This window comes from Pongo abelii, chromosome 2, assembly GCF_028885655.2.
Source record: "Pongo abelii isolate AG06213 chromosome 2, NHGRI_mPonAbe1-v2.0_pri, whole genome shotgun sequence".
NCBI classification, from domain to species: Eukaryota; Metazoa; Chordata; class Mammalia; order Primates; family Hominidae; genus Pongo; species Pongo abelii.
In genome coordinates, this window is record NC_085928.1 from 105,906,063 (window position 1) to 105,922,651 (window position 16,589).

Genomic DNA, 16,589 nt, shown 5'->3' on the forward strand with positions numbered 1-16,589 from the left:
CACACTCCTGCAGCCAGGGTTGGGTGTTAGGCTGACCCTGTGTTTTCTCTCCTGAAGGCAGTGTGCCCTGGCAGCCCTCCGTGACGTCCGGCGGTTCCTTAGTGAGGAGGGGGGACATGTGGCGGTGAGTGTGACACCCTGGTGACAGCTGGGAGTGACACATGGGAGCCCATCCACATCTGTGCCTTTGCTCATCAGGCATCTGGAGGGGAAGGCAGGGTATGTGTGCCCCAGATGCTCTGGGTGCCAGCCCTTGGGAGGAAGTCTGCAACAGCTATGCAGGAGGAAGCCAGAGACTGGATGTGGGCCAGGAGTTTCCCTCTGGGCATGTGGTGGCTGCATTTGACCCGGCAGGACTTCCCTCTGGATGCTTGTATTCTTGGCCACCCCAGAAGTTACAGGTATCAGGTTGCCTAAGTCTTTAGTAAATGTGATTTCTCCTGGTGTGGGGAGAATCCTGCCCAGCATTACTGGTTGTTGTAGGAACCCACTGAATCCTGGGTTAAGGGGATTCCACCTGTGTGTGGGCCCTTCTAGTCAGACGGAAGGGCAGAACAGGGCTGAAGTGGGGTGTCTGTGGGAAACGGCTCTACCCCAACCTTGTATAGTCAAACACAGAGGCTGTTCTTTCCCTTCCTTTTTCTTCCTGGAGTCATGCCTTCTGGAGTTCTCTGTCCCCAGCTACAATCTGTGCCTGTAGCACAGTCATTGCCCTTCTCTCTCCTGGGTTGAATGTTCTGCCTGTGGATCACACATCATCCTTTCCTTGACCTACTGATTTGTTTCATTGAAGCACATCCTCCAGTAACTTCCTGAGAAAGGTGCTTGGGGAGGTAAATTGTGTGAGACCTTGCACATCTGAAATGTCTTTTTTCAATCCTTACATTTGATGGTTGGGTATAGAATTCTAGGAGGAAAGTGCTTTTCCCTTAGAACTTCTACAACATCACTCTGATGTCTTATGGCTTCTAGTGTGGCTGTGGAGAAGTCTTATGTCATTCTGATTTGCTGATCTCCCTAAAAGCTTCATCTCTTAGAGGGAGCTGAGAGTTTCTCATGCCCCTTTCTCTTGGGAGGTCTTTAGGGTCTTCAAGGTGATGTGGTTTGTGGTGGGTCTTCTCTCCACCATACATGGTCCTAGGGGGCCCCTTTTCATCATATCATGTTCTCCAGGTCAGGGAAATTGTCATGTATTATTTCTTTGACAAATCACCTCTGCCCCTTTCTGGCAACTCACTCCATCCCTACTCCCATTTTCTGAGCTGCTTTTTCTAGAACTCCTGGTAGCTGCATGCTAACTTGATTCTGATTTTATCTTTTTTCTCTGTATTTTCTTTTCTTTTTTTTTTTTTTTTTTTTTGAGACGGAGTCTCGCTCTGTCACCCAGGCTGGAGTGCAGTGGTGCGATCTCGGCTCACTACAAGCTCCTCCTCCGGGGTTCACACCACTCTCCTGCCTCAGCCTCCTGAGTAGCTGGGACTACAAGCCCCCGCCACCGTGCCCAGCTAATTTTTTGTATTTTTAGTAGAGACAGGGTTTCACCATGGTCTCGATCTCCTGACCTCATGATCCACCTGCCTCGGCCTCCCAAAGTGCTGGGATTACAGGCGTGAGCCACCGCGCCCGGGCTTTCTCTTTATTTTCTCTCTTTGTTTTTTGTTTTTTTTTGTCTTTTGTTTTTTGTTTTTGTTTTATCTTACAAGTATATGAGTGGTGTTGTTTTTTTTTTCCCTTGAGACATGGTCTTGCTCTGTTGCCCAGGCTGGAGTGTAGTGGCTCAATCACAGCTCACTGCGGCCTGTCTCCTAGGCTTAGGTGATCCTCCCACCTCAGCCTCCTGAGTAGCTGGGACTACAGGCACGTGCCACCATGCTTGGCTAATTCTTGTATTTTTCATAGAGACAGGGTTTCACCTTGTTGAGCAGGCTGGTCTCAAGCTCCTGGTCTCAAGCAGTTTGCCTGCTCCAGCCTCCGAAAGTGCTGGGATTACAGGCATAAGCCACCGCACCTGGCCCAAATTTATTTATTTTTGTTTGTTTGATTTAGTTTCTGTTTTTCTTGTTAAAGGTTTTGCTGGAGTGTCCAGTGAGCCCTGGCTGGATGCCCTTTTTTAAAAAGTGATGCTGGGCTGACATGGTGGCTCATGCCTGTAATCCCAGCACTCTGGGAGGCTGAGGCAGGAGGATTGCTTGAGCCCAAGAGTTTGAGACCAGCCTACATAGAGAGACTCTGTGTCTACAGAAAAATTTTTAAATTAGCCAGGTGTGGGCCGGGTGTGGTGGCTCACACCTGTAATCCCAGCACTTTGGGAGGCTGAGGCGGGCGGATCACAACGTCAAGACCATCCTGGCTAACACAGTAAAACTCCATCTCTACTAAAAAAATACAAAAAATTAGCCGGGCGTTGTGGCAGGCGCTTGTAGTCCCAGCTACTCGGGAGGCTGAGGCAGGAGAATGACATGAACCTGGGAGACAGCTTGCAGCGAGCTGAGATCGTGCCACTGCACTCCAGCCTGGGCAACAGAGCAAGACTCCGTCTCAAAAAAAAAAAAAAAAAAAAAATTAACCAGGTATGGTGGTACATGCCTGTAATCCCAGCTACTTGGGAGGCTGAGGAGAAAGAATCACTTAAGCCCAGGAGGTTGAGGCTGCAGTGAGCTATGATTGCTCCACTACGCTCCAGCCTGGGTGACAGGCTGGTGTCTCAAAAAAATTTTTTTTAAATAAAAACAAAAAAATGATGCTGTAACCGAGGTGTGGTGCACACTTGTAGTCCCAGCTACTCAGGAGGCTACTCAGAGGATGCTTGTGCAGGCCCCAGGTACTTCTCAAAGAGCTCCAGATGGGTCAGTGCCCAGCTGGATGGGGTTGGGAAGGGGGCCTGGGCCTCCAGCTCTTCTATATCAGCCCGCCAGTCCTCCCATTTCCTCCCCACCTTTGTCCCTTTTCTTAGCAATGCCAGCGCACCCTCCTGAGTGCTCTGGTCCTGCGCAGGTGGTGTGCTCTGGTTGGTGAGCACCTGTGTTTGGTTTCCTGCATGACTCTGAGTCCGTCACCATGGATCTCTCTGACAGAATTGTGTTGATGTCTCCATCTCCTGTCGTCTCCTTTTTCTCCTGTCGTCTCTTTTTCTCTTTATCCTTCTGTTCCCATTTTACTGGGGTGTCAGGATGGGGTAGAAATAAACATAGGTTCAGTTTACCAGGTTTAACTGGTTTCACTGCAATTCCTGTTGGTCAAACACAAACTGAGTGCCCACTGTGTGCAGAGCAGCACTGAGTAGGTTCTTCTGTGCCAAGGGTCTGCTCCCCTGCTGGGAGCACAGGCATCCTCTCCTTCTAACTTCCTTGGGGCATTCTCTCCAAGGAAGGGGAGGGCCAGCCCAGCCGTTGCAAGTCTGAAGGAGACTGGCCCGGTAGGTGGCCCTGGCAGCAGCTGGTCCTTATGAGAAATCCAGTCCCCAGAGAGCCTGTGCTGTGGCCCTCAGGTGAATCCTTCCTTCCCCAGGGCCAGAGGCTGAGTTAACCCTAGTTTGGTCCTAGGTTTTTGATGCCACAAACACCACCCGAGAACGGAGAGCGACCATCTTTAATTTTGGAGAACAGAATGGCTACAAGGTGAGGCCTCCTTGGCAGAACTGTGGCATGTCCCCTGCCCTCCAGGGCTCCTTTCACCGCCTGCCGATGCATGAGGGGCATGGGGCTGGCATGGCTCCTGAGTGTAATTTGGGATGAGAGGGGCTGTTTCCACCTGGGGTTTGCTTTCCAGAGGGAAGGGCGTTTTGGTGGGAGAGTCTAGGAGAGGGTAGCACCTGCTTTAGCTCCGGACTCCTTGACCCTGCCTCCAGCCCCCTGAAGCAGGGTTTCAGGGCCTGGCTGCTGGTCAGCATGGGCCTCAGGGGATGGAGAGCTCCGAGGGGCAAGGCGGGAGGCCCTGAACATGTCCGTGTTCCTCCCTCCCACCACCCCCCCCGGCGCTTCTGGTCCTGCCGCAGACCTTTTTTGTCGAGTCCATCTGTGTGGATCCTGAGGTCATAGCTGCCAACATCGTGGTGAGTAGCATCTGACCTTGTCAGAAGGTCGTGTGTGACAGGGACATCCCTTTTCAGGTTTTGGCTAACCTTAATTTGATCTTGAACCTTGTGGGGGTAGGGAGGAAGTGTAACTTCAAATGCTGGGTCAGGTATGCCTCGCCCTCTGTGGACCACTGTGTGGAAGGCTGGGTGGCTGGTGGACATTCACTCACCCCACCTCCCCCTCGTAACCACCTGGACACTAGGAGAGCACCTTCAGCAGGGGTGGAAGGGTGGGTGAGGGGCATATTTTATATTTCAGAGAAAGAAAGACTCATTCTTTCCTTCCCCTCCCCCAGTTTATCTGAGGAATGGCCATCTGGGTCTGGGAAAATGAGAGTTCAGGGTGGGGAACGGCCTCCAGGCCACCCCCGTACCACAAGGATGAGGGACTTCAATCCCTGGATCCTCAGTGATACCCTCTCGGCACTGGTGTGAGAACTCAGACCAGGGAGCTGCTGCACCAGCCCCCACCTCAGCTTCCAGCCTCAGGTTCCCGCACTGGTCTCCGGTGCAACCTCCTCCAGCCCCCTGCCCAGCAGTCTCCTTGGTCTCTGGCCCCGCCTGGCTCCTGACCCTGATATGTCCTTGCTCTGTGCCTGGCTCCGGCAGCAAGTGAAACTGGGCAGCCCTGACTATGTCAACCGCGACAGTGACGAGGCTACGGAGGACTTCATGAGGCGCATTGAGTGCTATGAGAACTCCTACGAGTCGCTAGATGAGGACCTGGATAGGTGAGTCAGGGCAGCGCCGGGCCCTGCAGCTGCGATGGTGGGCGGCAGGGGTCATACTTGGCTGCCTCCTATGGCTCCCCGTGGTGGTGGCTGGAGGACCAAAAAGCAGAGATGGTCTGACCTTTCTTGTTTATTTCCTTGGGGCAGAAATATTTGGTCAGAGGTGACTTGCAGAACACTGGTTACCTCATCCGAAATTCTGCGAGTCAGGATTTTATACTATTCCGTCATGAAATCAAGCCGAATTTCTATGCAGGGGGTCTTAAAGCAGGGGTTGGCAAATATTTTCTGTCAAAGATCAGAGAGTAAATATTTTATTTAGACCTTGGAGGATGTACAGTCTCTGTTGCAGGCACTCTGCTGTCACAGTACAAATGAAACATAGATGATATGTAAATCAATGGGCATAGCTGTGTTCCAGTAAAATTTGATAAAAACAGCCCACGGCTGAGTTCGACTGGCTGGCCACAGTTTACCAAATCCTGTCTTACAGAACACATGCGGCAGTGGCTGGGTAAATAATAATGTAGCCCTTGGTGAAGTATTACAGTCATCATTATAACTCGTCATTGTGGAGAGACATGGGAAAATATAATATTGCATTCAGTGAAAAGGCTGGAATACAAACTTGTGCTTAGGTTCTGTAATTCTAGAAGACTGTGTAATACAGGCCGGGCAGAGTGGCTCATGCCTGTAATCCTAGCACTTTGGGAGGCTGAGGCAGGAGGATTGCTTGAGCCCAGGATTTTGAGACCAGCCTGGGCAACATGGTGAAACCCTGTCTCTACAAAAAATACAAAAATTAGCCTGGCGTGGTGGCACACGCCTGTAGTCCTAGCTACTCGGGAGGCTGAGGTGGGAGAATCACCTAAGCTCAGGGAGGTCAAGGCTGCAGTGAGTTGCAATTGCACCACTGCACTCCAGCCTGGGTGACAGAGTGAGACCCCGTCTCAAAAAAAAAAAAAAAAAAAAAAAGGATGCACATGAACCAAGAAACACAAGCAACTCTGAGATGAATGCTTTTGGGGTGTGCATAGAGCAGTATCCTCAGCTGGGTTCTAGAGCCAGCCCAGGCCGGGCCTGAGCTGAATGGCACCTGCCGCCTGGGCCTCTCTATGCCTTTCATGGTCCCCCAGCACAGCATTTCTCTTCATGGTTCTGTGATGTGATCCATTTGTCTGGAGCCACTCCTGTTGGATTTGTCAGTAAGCATTGCTCTTGCTTTTATTGGTGGTGTCATCGTGACACCCCCAAACCAAGGTCCCAAGGTCCAGACAGTGAGAGCTCAACTGAGAATATCCAGAGGACTCTCAGCCTGAACCAGAGCCCACCCTGCACCCCCACACTCAGAGACTGATCAATGTGCTGTCCAAGCTGCAGTGCCACACAGGTCCAGGGCGGGGAAAGTGGCTGAGCTGGACTTATCGGCTGCCACCACCAGCACCATCCTCCTGTGCTTCCTGTCTCGTCCACCAGCTGCCCAGGATGGGGTGTGGCAGCTGCTCAGCACACTTCGATGACCAGGACTGGGCTCTAGTGGGAGGAGGTCACTGGGGAAGGAAAGGCCAGGTCCTTGGACAGCTGACCAGGAAGAGTGGGGGTGTGGAGCGTTTGCCAGCTACTCCCAAGTCAACAACCCTTGGGAAAACTGTCTTGGTTCAACTTACAGACAGTGTATTGAGAGCGCGGAAGTAGGCCAACAGGGGCCCCAGGGACACATGAGCAGCGGAGAAAGTCATGATGTGGTATGGCCGACCCCCCACTTTGGATGTCACCTTTGGGAAGCATGATAAGTGACGAGCACCTCCCATCTCCTGTCTCCCACAGGGTTTGCCTGTGCGTCACGTGCACTGTGTTGCTCCCGCGTCACCCCCATCACTCGCACACCAGCTGACGGTCCTGAGGATTGTAATCTCTGGTAGTCAGAGGTGCAAGGCCTCGCAGCTAGACTCCGTGGCTGGCCAGACGTGCTCTGTGAGAACCCTGGCCACACTCACAGGCCTCTTTCTACCTTCTCTCTGGACAGGGACCTGTCCTATATCAAGATCATGGATGTGGGCCAGAGCTACGTGGTGAACCGTGTGGCTGACCACATCCAGAGCCGCATTGTGTATTACCTCATGAACATCCACGTGACCCCCCGCTCCATCTACCTCTGCCGGCACGGGGAGAGCGAGCTCAACCTTAAGGGCCGGATTGGCGGGGACCCAGGACTGTCCCCTCGGGGCAGGGAGGTCAGTGCATGTGTGCCTGCGTGTGCACACGGGCCTGCATTTGTACCCTGCAAGGCTGGGTATATGCATGTGTGAGTGCGCTGGGGCTGGGCTCCCATTCTTTTAATGTGCAGTCGAGGTGAATGACCTTCATTCAGCCTAGAATCTTCCCATCATGTAGGGAAGGTCATCAAGCAACAGGCAAATGCCTGGATCTCTGGTCTCCATGTGAGCTGTCACTCACTGAGCCCCTTTTGTCAGGGACATGCCACCCTTAGAGTGACCTGAGTCCATGCAGTGTAGCAGATAGCTGTGCCACAGTCCAGGGGAGACCTCAGTGGTCATGTAGCACAGGGCACGTGGTTGTGGGGAGGCAGTGGCCCTGATGAGTCACAGCTGGAACTGTGCTACTGTGCTCAGGGTCTGGGAGGGTGCACAAGAACAGCACTTGTGTTCTTGTGTGTCAGCATGTGTATCATCGACAAGTTAATTCATGCTTTTTACCAAACCTGTAGTGAGTGTTCAAGGCAAGGATAATCTCATGGACCCTGCGGCTATGGGATGCTTTAAGGGCAGCCCAGGACCTGTGGGTCTGAGTTTGCTTATGATGTATTTCAGTTTGCCAAGAGTCTAGCCCAGTTCATCAGTGACCAAAATATCAAGGATCTGAAGGTCTGGACAAGCCAGATGAAGAGGACAATCCAGACGGCTGAGGCGCTGGGTGTGCCCTATGAACAGTGGAAGGTCCTCAACGAGATCGATGCGGTAGTTACCGTCCCTCCCTCCCTGTCTACCTCCCAGATACCGCTGGGCTGCTGCATCGTATTGTAACAACATTGACCATTGCTCCCCTTGGGCAAAGGAGAGGAGAGAAAGGATACAGGAACCTAGGGGCTGGGAGCAGAGAGGAAAAGGCAGCCTAACAGGATGGAACCTTGGGTGAGCCCTAGACCATTCTCAGGAGTGAGCCTAGGAATTGACACCTCAACCTCACTCTCCTCCCTCCCTGTGGCCTCCTGCTAGGGTTCCTCATGGTCTAGCTCAACAAGAAATCAGCGGCCAGGGGAGCTTGGTAGCTGCAGTCAGCTATAGCCAACCTCCCAGGGATCTGGAGACACAAATGAGGTGAACCAGCACGGCCTTTGTCTCTTTAAAGATGCTGTTCTGGCCAGGTGCGGTGGCTCACGCCTATAATCCTAGCACTTTGGGAGGCTGAGGCGGGCAGATCACCTGAAGTCAGGAGTTTGAGTCCAGCCTGGCCAACATGGTGAAACCCCATCTCTACTGAAAATACAAAAATTAGCCAGGCATGGTGGTGGGTACCTGTAATCCCACCTACTCGGGAGGCTGAGGCAGGAGAATTGCTTGAACCCCGGAGACGGAGGTTGCAGTGGGCTGAGATTGTGCCACTGCACTCCAGCTTGGGCAACAGAGTGATGTTCTATCTCAAAAAAATATATATATATATATATATGCTCTTCTGCTGACTTCTGGGTTGCATTGTTTCTAAGAGAAGTCTGTTGTCATTCTCATCTTTGCTCTTCTGGATATAATGTTATCTCCTTTTTCTCTGACTGCCTTTAATATTTTCTTTTCTTTTTCTTCTTTTTTTTTTTTTTCAAGACAAGATCTTACTCTGTCACCCAAGCTGGAGTGCTGTGGTGTGATCATAGCTCACTGTAGCCTCAACTTCCTGGGCTCAAGCCATCCTCCCATCTCAGCCTCGTGAGTAGCTGGGACTACAGGCACTTGCCACCACGCTTGGCTAATCTTTTCTAATTTTTGTAGAGACGGAGTCTCATGATGTTGCTTAGGCTGGAATATTTTCTCTTTATTGCTGATTTTCAGCAATTTGATTATGATGTATCTCAGTATGGTTTTCTTTATGTTTATCATGCTTGGGGTTTATTGAGATTCTTGGATTTCTGGGTTTCTAAATATAAAATGTGAAGAATTGTTGGCCATCATTTCTTCAAAAGTATTTTCTGCCACCCCTTCTCCCATCCTGGACTCCCACTCTATGTATGTTAGACTGTTTGGTATCATCCCACAGGTCACTGAACTTCTGGTTTTTTTCTTTCTTCTGTTCATTTCTTCTCCGTCTTTTTTTCCTTCCGAGCTTTAGTTTAGATAGTTTCTATTGCTATGTCTTCAAATTCACTTATCTTTTACTTCTGCATTTTTATTAAACCCATCCAGTGAACTTTTCATATCAGATGTGGTGTTTTGAAGCTCCAGGAATTCCATTTTGTTCCTTTTTTGAATCTTCCATTATTTCTTCATTGTGCTTGGCTCTGCAGTCCAGGAAGTGCCTCTGGGCAGTAAGCTGCTGCCTCCTCCCCTCAGCTTGCTTCCTTTCTCTCAAGGATCACAGTCCTGCCTAGTCTCGTGTCTAAAAACAGTTGTTCGATTTGTCCCTTTATTTTTTTTTTTTTGAGATGGAGGTTTGCTCTTGTTGTCCAGGCTGGAGTGCAATGGCACGATCTCGGCTCACTGCCACCTTCGTCTCCCGGGTTCAAGCAATTCTTGTGCCTCAGCCTCCAGAGTAGCTGGGATTATAGGCACCCGCCACCACACCAGCTAATTTTTGTATTTTTAGTAGAGACAGGGTTTCACCACGTTGGCCAGGCTGGTCTTGAACTCCTGACCTCAGGCGATCCACCCACCTCAGCCTCCCAAAGTTCTGGGATTACAGGTGTCAGCCACGGCGCCCTGCCAATTTGTCCTTTTTTTAATAATAGTTGTTTTTGTTGGGGCCAGAGCAAATCTGGTACCAGTTTCTCCATCATGGCTTGGTCTTTATTATGGGTGGTTCCCATGTCAATATGAAAAGCTTTTTCTGTGGATATATACTTTGACTAATTTGAATATTACCACCCCTGCTTTTGTTTTTCCATTTTTTTTTTTACTGTGGTAAAATATGCATAACATAAAATTTACCATCATAGCTGTTTTGAAGTGTATGTTTCAGGAGTATGAAGTACATTTACATTGTTATGCAACTGTCACCACTAAGCATCTCCAGAAATCTTTTAATCTTGTAAAACAGAAACTCTGTACCCACTGAACAATAACTCAAGCCAGATGTGCTGGCTCATACCTATAGTCCCAGGTACTTGGGAGGCTGAGGTGGGAGGATTGCTTGAGCCCATGAGTTTGAGGCTGTAGTGTGCTATGATTTCATTCACGATTGGCCCTTGCATTCCAGCCTGGACAACATAGTGAGACCCCATCTCTAAAAAAATTTTAAAAAGAAAAACAATAACTCTATTTGCTACTCCCAGCCCCTGGCAACCACTTTCTGTCTTTATGACTTTGACTACTTTATATACCTCATATAAGTGAAATCATATAATATTTGTCTTTTTGTAACTGGTTACTTCATAGTAATATCCTCAAGGTTCATCCATGTTGTAGCTTGTGCAAGAGTTTCCTTCCTCTTTATTTTTTAAGACAGCATCTCACTCTGTCACGCAGGCTACAGTGCAATGCAGCAATCACTGCAGCCTCAAACTCCTAGACTCAACGATTCTCTTGCCTTAGCCTCCCTAGTAGCTGGGACTAACAAGTGCACACCACCATGCCTAGATAATTTTTTTATTTTTTTGTAGAGAAGGAGACTCACTATATTGCCTGGGCTGGTCTCAAACTCTTAGCCTCAAGCGATTCTACCACTTTGGCCTCTCAAAGTGCTAGGATTACAAGTGTGAACCACCACACCCAGCCTTAAGAATTTTCTTCCTTTTTAAGGCAGAATAAGATTCTATTGTATACCACATTTCGTGTATCCATTCGTCTGCCAATGGACACTTGGACAGCTTCCACTTTTTAGCTATTGTGGTAATGCGGCTATGAACATCGATACAAATGTCTCTTTGAGACCCTGCTCTCAATTCAGTTCTTTTTCGTATAGACCTAGAAGTGGAATTGCCAGATCCTATGGTAATTCTGTTTTTATTTTAATTTTGTTTGTTTGTTTATTTATTTATTTAGAAACGGAGTCTCACTCTGTCACCCAGGCTGCAGTGGCGTGATCTCAGCTCACTGCAACCTCCACCTCCCTGGTTCAAGCAATTCCTCTGCCTCAGCCTCCCGGGTAGCTGGGATTACAGGCCCACACCACCATGCCTAGCTAATTTTTTTGTATTTTTAGTAGAGACAGGGTTTCACCATGTTGGCCAGACTGGTCTCGAACAGACCCGGCCTCTGTTTTTATTTTTTTGAGGAACTGCTGTACTGTTTCCCATAGCAGCTGCATCATTTTACATTTCTACCAGAAGTACACACGGGTTCCAATTTCTCCACATCCTTGTCAACACTTGTTTTCTTTTCTTTTCTTTTTTTTTTTTTTTAAATAGTAGCCATCCTAATGGGTGTGGTATTGCATTGTGGTTTTGATTTGTTATTCTTGCTTTCTGTCCATATATTTTTTCCTTTTTTTTTCCTTTTTTTTAAGTGACAGGATCTTGCTCTATTGTCCTGGCTGGAGTGCAATGGCACCATCATGGCTCACTGCAGCCTTGACCTCCCAGGTTCAAGTAATCCTCCCACCTCAGCCTCCCGAGTAGCTAGGATTACAGGCACACATCACCATACCCAGCTAAATTAAAAAAAAAAAATTTTTTTTTGGCCGGGTGCGGTGGCTCACGCCTGTAATCCCAGCACTTTGGGAGGCCAAGGTGGGCAGATCACCTGAGGTCAGGAGTTGGAGACCCAGGAGGCGGAGGTTGTGTTGAGCTGAGATCGCGCCACTGCACTCCAGCCTGGGTAACAAGAGGAAAACTCCCTCTCAAAATTAAAAAAAAAAAAAAAATTTTCTGCCTCCCGGGTTCAAGCGATTCTCTTGCCTCAGCCTCCTGAGTAGCTGGGATTACAGGAATGAGCCACCAAGCCCGGCTAATTTTGTATTTTTAGTAGAGACGGGGTTTTTCCATGTTGGTCAGGCTGGTCTCGAACTCCTGACCTCAGGTGATCCCACCTCGGCCTCCCAAATTGCTGGTATTACAGGTGTGAGCCACTGCCCCTGTCCTAAATTTTAAAAATTTTTAGAGATGTGGTCTTGCTGTGTTGCCCAGGGTGGTCTTGAACTCCTGGGTTCAAGTGATCTCCTTCCTTGGCCTCCCAAAGTGCTGGGATTACAGGCATGAACCACCATGCCCAACCTGTCCATATTTTTTTATTATATTTTTTCCCTTTTATTTTTAACATTTTTCTGTCATTTTCTTTAGAATAAAGAGCATAGGCCAGGCGCGGTGGGAGGCAGCTACGTGGGAGGCTGAAGCAGGAGAATTGCTTGAACCCAGGAGGAGGAGGTTGCGGTGAGCCAAGATATGTCACTACACTCCAGCCTGGGTGACAGAGCAAGCAAGACTCTGTCTCAAAAACAAAAAACAAAAAACAAAACAAAACAAAAGCATATACTTGCTTTGAGTTTTAGCCTAGCCCAAGAGCTTTTTTCATCAAGCCATCTGCAACCACTTAGGTTTGTTATTATCATTACTGGTATGTTTGATCTTGTTTTCAATACCTTGGAATTTTCTCTTTATTCCAATTTTTCTGTGTAGATATGATCTGTTTTGTTATTTGAAAGGTAGGCAATGTTTTTATTCCAATAGTCATTACCTTAAAGCTTTTCAAAGACATTCTCAGGCTGGATGCACATAATTGAAATATACTTAACAAAGCTCATACTGTCACAGGAAAATAATTTTTGACCTTCTGTTGGGAAAGATGACGTTGTATTATTTCCATTCGTTTCCTTTTTGCTCTATTTCTTCAATGTAATTGCGCAGAGTACAGCGTCATGGTTTTATTTTATTTTATTTTTATTTATTTATTTATTTTTTGAGACCAAATCTCACTCTGTTTCCCAGGCTGGAGTGTAGTGGCACGATCTCAGCTCACTGTAACCTCTACCTCCCGGGTTTAAGTGATTCTTATGCCTCAGCCTCCTGAGTAGCTAGGACTACAGGTGTAAGCCACCATGCCTGGCTAATTTTTGTATTTTTAGTAGAGACGTGGTTTCACCATGTTGGCCAGGCTGGTCTTGAACTCTTGACCTCAGGTGATCCACCCACTTTGGCCTCCCAAAGTGCTGGGATTACAGGCATGAGCCACTATGCCTGGCCTATTTTATTTTATTTTTGAAACAGGGTCTGGCTCTGTCACCCAGGCTAGAGCGCAGTGGCACCATCTCAGCTCACTGCAACCTCCGCCCCCTGGACTCAAGCCATCCTCCCACCTCAGCCTCCTGAGTAGCTGGGACCACAGGTGTGCAACATTACACCTGGCTAATTTTTGTATTTTCTGTAAAGATGGGGCTTCACCATATTGCCCAGGCTGGTTTCAAACTCTTGAACTCAAGTTGTGGTTTTATTTTTTATCTATTCTTTCTCTTCAGAATTGATCATCTCTTTCAAAAAAGTAAGCAATTTTTATAACTCATTTTGTAGCTCATTTAACCCATTTTGTGGTTGGTGGGGGTTATGGGAAGCCTCCAGCCACTGATTTCTTTCTCACACAAACAGCAGCTACCTGAGGCAGGTTATAGGACAGTGTCTTCCCTCCAAATATATAGATTTGATGCTAACATTCAGTTTTACAGAGAAGCCTGTGGCCACCCCAGTTTTTTTCCTTTGAAGTTAATCTGATTATTTTCCAAGATGCTTGTGGATTTCCTTCTTTATCTTTCAAGTTTTGAAATTATTACAGTTTTTATGATCCATTAATCATCTTTCCATATTTATCTTTTCCATGTTTATCTTCTGATAAACAGCCTTAGGCTTGTCTTCTATTCCAACATTGTGACTTTTTCTTAGTCTAATCCACCATTTATTGCCTTATAGTTCCTTTAAAAAAAAGATAGCTTTATTGAGATATAATTCATATACCATAGAATTCACCGACTTAAAATATACAGTTCAGGCCATTTGTGGTGGCTCACGCCTGTAATCCCAGCTACTCGAGGGGCTGAGGCAGGAGAATCACTTGAACCCAGGAGGTGGAGGTTGCAGTGAGCTGAGATCGTGCCATTGCACTCCAGCCTTGGAGACAAGGCGAGACTCAGTCTCTAAATAAATAAATAAATAAGTATACAGTTCAGTGGTTTTTAGTGTGTTCAGAGTTGTGCAGCCGTCACCACTATCTGTTTTAGAACATTTCCTCACCTCAAATAGAAATCCTGTGCCCATCAACAGTCACTTCCCATTTCCCTCTAACCCTTCCTTCTGCCTTAAGCTACCACTAATGTTTTCAGGGTTTATTCGTGTAGCATGTAGCAGTTATTTCATTCCTTTACATTGCCAAATAACATCCTATTATATAAATATACCACACATTATGTATCCATTCATCAGTTGATGGGCATTTGAGTTGTTGCCACTTTTGGGCTGTGTGGATAATGCTGCTGTGAACATTCATGTCCAAGGTGTTTTCTATGTTTGTTTGTTTGAGACAGGGTCTTGCTCTGTTGCCCAGGCTGAGTGCAGTAGCACGATCTCAGCTCCCTGCAGCCTCCATCTCCTGGGCTCAAGCAATCCTCCCACCTCTGTCTCCCAAGTAGCTGGGACTGCAGGAACTCGCCACCACATCCAGCTAATTTTTGTATTTTTTGTAGAGATGGGGTTTCATCATGTTGCCCAGGCTGGTCTCAAACTCCTGGGCTCAAGAGATCTACCTGCTTTGGCCTCCCAAAGTGCTGGGATTACAGACATGAGCCACCGCATCTGGCATAAGTTTTTGTGCAGACTTATGTTTTTATTTCTCCTCACTGTACGCTAGGAGTAGAATTGCTGTGTCATATGGTAATTATACATTCAACCTTTTGAGAAACTGTTTTGCCACACTGTTTTGCCATCTCACATTCCCTCCCGCAGTGTGTGAAGGCTCTGATTTCTCCACATACCCGCCTGCACTTGTTACCATCAGTCTTGGTTGTAGCCATCCAACATGGGAACTCAGTTTAGCCACATTCTCTGCCACTTTATAACATGGATTACCTTTTCTCTAGGGTCCAGGAAAAGGCACCTCATTTCCCCTTGTGGCCTCACAGAGGCACCTTTAATGTTCATATTTCTATCAACGTTCTTTTCATGATGATATATGTGCTCTTTAAGATGGTGGAAGCTGGCCGGGCGTGGTGGCTCATGACTGTAATCCCAGCACTTTGGGAGGCCAAGATGGGCAGATCACATGAGGCCAGGAGTTCGAGACCAGCCTGGTCAACATGGCGAAACCCCGTCTCTACTAAAAATACAAAAAATTAGCCAGCCGTAGTGGCCTGTGCCTGTAATCCCAACTACTCAGGAGGCTGAGGCAGGAGAGTTGTTTGAACACAGGAGGCAGAGGTTGCAGTGAGCTGAGATTGCACCACTGCACTCCAGCCTGGGCAACAGAGTGAGACCCTGTCTCAAAAAAAAAAAAAAAATGATGATGGAAGCTTTCTCTGTCATCCTCTTCACTTCCTTCTGTGCCTTCACCAGAATAATCTTTAATGTCTAAATTTCTACTAACAGTCTCTTCAAGACAGTCTAAGCTTTTTATCATGCACCGCAAAATTCTTCCAGCCTCTACCCACTATCCAATTTCATAACCACTTCCACATTTTTAGTTCTTTATTACAGCAGCCAGCAGCACTTCACTTCCTGGTACCAAAATATGTGTTAGTATTCAAGTGTGGTGGTGCACACCTGTAGTCCCAGCTACTTGGGAGGCTGAGGTGGGAGGATCACCTGAGCCTGGGAAGTGTGAGGCTGCAGTGAGCCAAGATCACACCACTGGACTCCAGCCTGTGTGAAAGAGTAAGACTGTCTCAAAAAAAAAAAAAAAACCACTAAATATTAAAAAAAAAAATGTATTAGTTTACTAGGGCTACCGTAACAAAGCACTACAGATGAGTGGCTTAAAACAACATGAATTGATTCTCTCACAGTTCTGGAGGCTAGAAGTCTGAAATCAAGGCGTCAGCAGGGCCATGCTCCCTCTGAAGGTGCTAATAAAGAACACTTCCTCACCTCTTCCTAGTTTCCAGTTGTTGCCAACAATCCTTGGTATTTCTTGGCTCATAGACTCATCACTCCAATCCCACCTCTGTCTGCTGTCGTCACATGGCTTTCTTCTCTATGTATGTCTGTCTGTGCCTTCACGTGACATTCTTTTTTTTTTTTTCTTTTTTTTTGAGACAGAGTCTCGCTCTGTCACCCAGGCTGGAGTGCAGTGGCATGATCTCAGCTCCCTGCAATCTCCACCTCCCGGGTTCAAGAGATTCTTCTGCTTCAGCCTCCCAAAGTGCTGGGATTACAGGCGTGAGCCATCGCGCCCGGCCAGCTTTTCAGCTTTTTTTTTTTTTTTAATGGCATTTGTAGAAGATGATCTATGCTCTGTGTGTGTGTGTGTGTGTGTGTGTGCGCGTGCGTGTGTGTGTATCCCAAATAACAAGTGAAGTTTTCCTTCATAGTTTGCGTAACAACCTACACTCACAAGTACTATTTCCACAGCGTAGAAAAGAAAAAACACATAGCATCTCTGTGTGTATTGGATGGGTGATGGATAGCTGGACAAGACCATCCTGGT

At 47.6% G+C, this 16,589-nt stretch overlaps 1 protein-coding gene across 13 annotated transcripts in view; it reads left to right on the plus strand.

Moving 5' to 3' along the window:
- The window catches only part of PFKFB4 (6-phosphofructo-2-kinase/fructose-2,6-biphosphatase 4), a 43,807-nt gene that overhangs the window by 17,311 nt on the left and 9,907 nt on the right, over nucleotides 1–16,589 (plus strand). For 7 of the 13 annotated variants that reach the window (XM_009239043.4, XM_054550835.2, XM_009239042.4 and 4 more), the window contains 6 exons: nucleotides 58–124; nucleotides 3,543–3,617; nucleotides 3,995–4,051; nucleotides 4,685–4,806; nucleotides 6,833–7,040; nucleotides 7,638–7,784. In XM_009239043.4, coding sequence (XP_009237318.1) covers nucleotides 58–124; nucleotides 3,543–3,617; nucleotides 3,995–4,051; nucleotides 4,685–4,806; nucleotides 6,833–7,040; nucleotides 7,638–7,784 — 676 coding nt within the window. The other 6 variants (XM_054550836.2, XM_054550838.2, XM_063722527.1 and 3 more) reach the window with 4 other exon arrangements.